The following is a 3,613-nucleotide window of genomic DNA, read 5'->3' on the forward strand; positions in this document are numbered from 1 at the left end:
CTCTTGACTTCAGGAGGTTGCATGGACTAGAATAGCTCTAGAAAGTAGCTCAAGGCCCAGTAGTGAAATATAAAGGCTGGCTTAGCCAGGGAAGTCCATATCCCATTATTGGGAAAACATGGTGCAAGGGAACAGTTTCCTCCTCGGCCATCCAAAGTCACTTGTGAAATTTAGGCAAAATTGTTGCAACTTTCTGAAGTCAAGAGAACAGAAGCAAGGTTATTTCAACTAACCCTTCATTCATAACTTCAGGCCAGACATCTTTCCATCAAGCAGTCTCCAATTAAACCTTCACTCACCCCCTCCCCAGCCTCACTCCAAACCCACTTTGGAATCACACAAATGTGCCATCTACAGTTTCTGACCACTTAATACATGCAGTTTTGCACCCACTCATTTCTATCATAACCTCTACTTAGGAGTTTTTCATAAACAGTGGAGAAGTACTGCAGTGTAATAATATGGAAGCCAATGTGACATTCCTCATGAAAGCAGTTGAATGACAACTTCCAGCGGATCACAGGACACTGCAGCAAATGATCATTTCTGGCATTATGAATGCACTACGATCCCAAATGGAATAGCTCACTGCACACAGGGAAACACATGGGTACTCTGAAGGACTGCAACAGTGCATCAAGATTTAATACCACGGGGATGGGAGGGAAGGGGGCAGTAGAAAGAAAGCGAATGTTTATGAAGATGAAACTCTAATGTTGAGGGAGAAGGAGCAACACAAATTCTTCATAAATAACAGAACACTTTACCACAGGCACGACAACTTTAGCAACAGAGCAAAAGTCTGTGATACCGAATCTGTTACCCAGAACATGAAAAACCACTTCAACATCTGGGCACATATACATGATAAAGTTTATGCATCTCTGAGAAATGACCCTTATTATAGGCCACCACCCTACACCTGCCCATTGACATCATTACACAGAGTAAGGAAACCAGAAGTTGTTGGAGAAACTCAGCTGATCTGATATATTGAAATATTGGTTTGATTTAGTTAAAACTGACACAACAACAGGTTTTAGTCCAGCAGGTTTATTTGGAAGCACTAGATTTCAGAGCGCTGTTCCTTTATCAGGTGGTCGTGGAATATAAAATGATAAGACACAGAATTTATACCAAAGGTTTACAGTATAATGTAACTGAAATTATATATTGAAAAATACTTGGATTAAATCTCTCATTTTTTAGAATGAATATGTTGGTTTCAGTTCTTTTATATGCAAAGCACAGAACACATTTAAGGTTACATTCTCAAGAGAACTTTAACAATTGGTGTCATTTCAGCCCAGGTAATACATCAAAGGTGTGAGGTGCCCTGTGTGAGACGGTCTGTGCCGCAATGTTCAGACTGATTCTAATTTACAGATCTTATATGCATTCATGTGGCCGAGCAGAGGCTGATAGCCAAGTTCGATACCCATGGGGATGACCTCAACCAGGACATTGGGTTTGTGTTACACTATAGGTGACTCATTGCACGACACACACACACAGATGTATACTCATAGACAGACAGACAGATACACACACAGATACAGCCACACAGACACTCCTACACACACACACTGTTCCACACACACAGGCCGACAGACACACACACACACACTCCGACATACCCATAGCTCATGCAGACCCTCTCTCATACACAAGTTCTCTCTCATACACTCACACATACATTCCCATACTCACACGCACTGTCTCACAGACTTGTACCCTTTTACACTCACACTCACACACATACACATACTCGCTCACAGACACTCATGAACCCCCTCTCCACATGCACACACATATATTTAAGTATGTGGAGTGAATTTGTACTTCCCTAATTATGTTTTGTTTTGCTCAAACACTCCATGAATCCATGTAAGATTCTGGAAATCCGATTTTTAGATTGGAATTAGTCTGAACATGGTGGCAGAGACAATCCCACAAAGGGCACTTCACACCTTCAATGCATTATCTGGGCCGACATGACACCAGTTGTTAAAGTTCACTTGAGAATGTAACTTTAAAGAAGTTCTGTGATTTACATATGAAAGAACTGAAACCAATATGTTCATTCTAAAAAAATGAGACATTTAACAAACAATCCAAGTCTTTTTCAATATATAATTTCAGTTATATCACACTGTAAACTTTTGGTATAAATTCTGTGTCTTATGATCTTATAATCCACAACCATCTGATGAAGGAGCAACGCTTCGAAAGCTAGTGCTTCCAAATAAACTTGTTGAAAGATAACCTGGTGTTGTGTGAGTTTTAACTTTGTACACCCCAGCCCAACATCAGCATCTTCAAATCATGGTTTTATGTATTTATTTATTGTCATGTGTACTTGGTAATTGTAATTGTGGTATATACGTGAGAAGTGTTTTATGGTGTCATCATTCTTTACCTTATAACACAGAAAATAAGTCAAGACACAGAATGTAAAGGTTGAAAATAAGGAAATAAAGTTAAAAGTTCTACTTTACAGTCCTTCAAGTGCTAAACCATGGGCTTGGATCCCATGTCTTCCGCTCCAATATCAACATTGAGATGAGAATCCTAGTATCTGCTAAGTTTACTACTTTTGCCTTATATCATTTCCAGATATTTCCACATTGAATTTTCCAGTGGAGTGCCGGAACATCAGGAATTGAAACATAAGCTCTTGAGGTCGGAAGTTTCTCATTCTCTGATTCTTCTCCTCTTCCTCCCGTTCTTCCTCATGTGCCTTTTTTTCCATCCATGAGATTCTGTCTGATGCATAGGTCATCTCCATCCTCCCTCTTCCTTCAAATCCATTGACAAAATAGCATGCCTTCCTCACAATCCTGAAACCTCCATGATAAGACAATAGACAATAGGTGCAGGAGTAGGCCATTCAGCCCTTCGAGCCTGCACCGCCATTCAATATGATCATGGCTGATCATTCCTAATCAGTATCCTCTTCCTGCCTTATCTCCATAAACCTTGATTCCACTATCTTTGAGAGCTCTTTGAGTGATTTCAGGCATTCACAATTTGCAGGAAAACCTGAATTTTCCACAGACCTTTGTTGTGGAGGGATGCTTCCTGATATTACTCCTCACTGACTCCCAGGGCCAGCTCCTTTCTTCATAATGGTTTACTCAGTCACTCGTAGGCATTGCTGACTGGGCCAGCATTTATTCACCCCTGGACCTTGAGATGTTTTATTGAATGCCTTTTTGAATCATGGAGAAGAGTTTCTTAGAGATGCATTCAAATTACAGCACAAACCAGCCAACTCTACCCCACATGTCTGTATTTATCCTGTACACAAACTTCCTCCTGGTTGTGTTCACTGTCCTTGGCACCATGGCATTGAATTTTCATCAGCCAATTTGTTTTGCCCATCAGCGACAAAACAAGATTGAGATGAAACTTGATGCAGGTGTTTGATATCATGAGTTATCTAGACAGATCCCTATGGACACAAACAAATACAATGCTACTAAATATCGCATAAAGGGCAAAAAAAGGATATTTTTTTTTCTGATTCACTGATTTAGAATACAGAGGAAATGTCAAAGAGGATAGTGGAGCTAGAATAAATTGCAACTCTTTTAGAAAAGAAATTAGAAAC

General features: G+C 40.0%; 1 protein-coding gene across 1 annotated transcript in view; it reads left to right on the top strand.

Annotated features, from left to right (window-relative positions):
• Window positions 1-2,930, top strand: part of LOC122541639 (zinc finger protein 271-like) — a 23,518-nt gene extending 20,588 nt beyond the window's left edge. Inside the window, exon 3 of the mRNA XM_043678568.1 lies at window positions 2,617-2,930. Coding sequence (XP_043534503.1) covers window positions 2,617-2,631 — 15 coding nt within the window. The 3' untranslated portion in view covers window positions 2,632-2,930. The remainder of the gene's footprint in view (window positions 1-2,616) is intronic.
• Window positions 2,931-3,613: the final 683 nt, after the last annotated feature.

This window comes from Chiloscyllium plagiosum, chromosome 37 (genome assembly GCF_004010195.1).
Source record: "Chiloscyllium plagiosum isolate BGI_BamShark_2017 chromosome 37, ASM401019v2, whole genome shotgun sequence".
Taxonomy (NCBI): Eukaryota; Metazoa; Chordata; class Chondrichthyes; order Orectolobiformes; family Hemiscylliidae; genus Chiloscyllium; species Chiloscyllium plagiosum.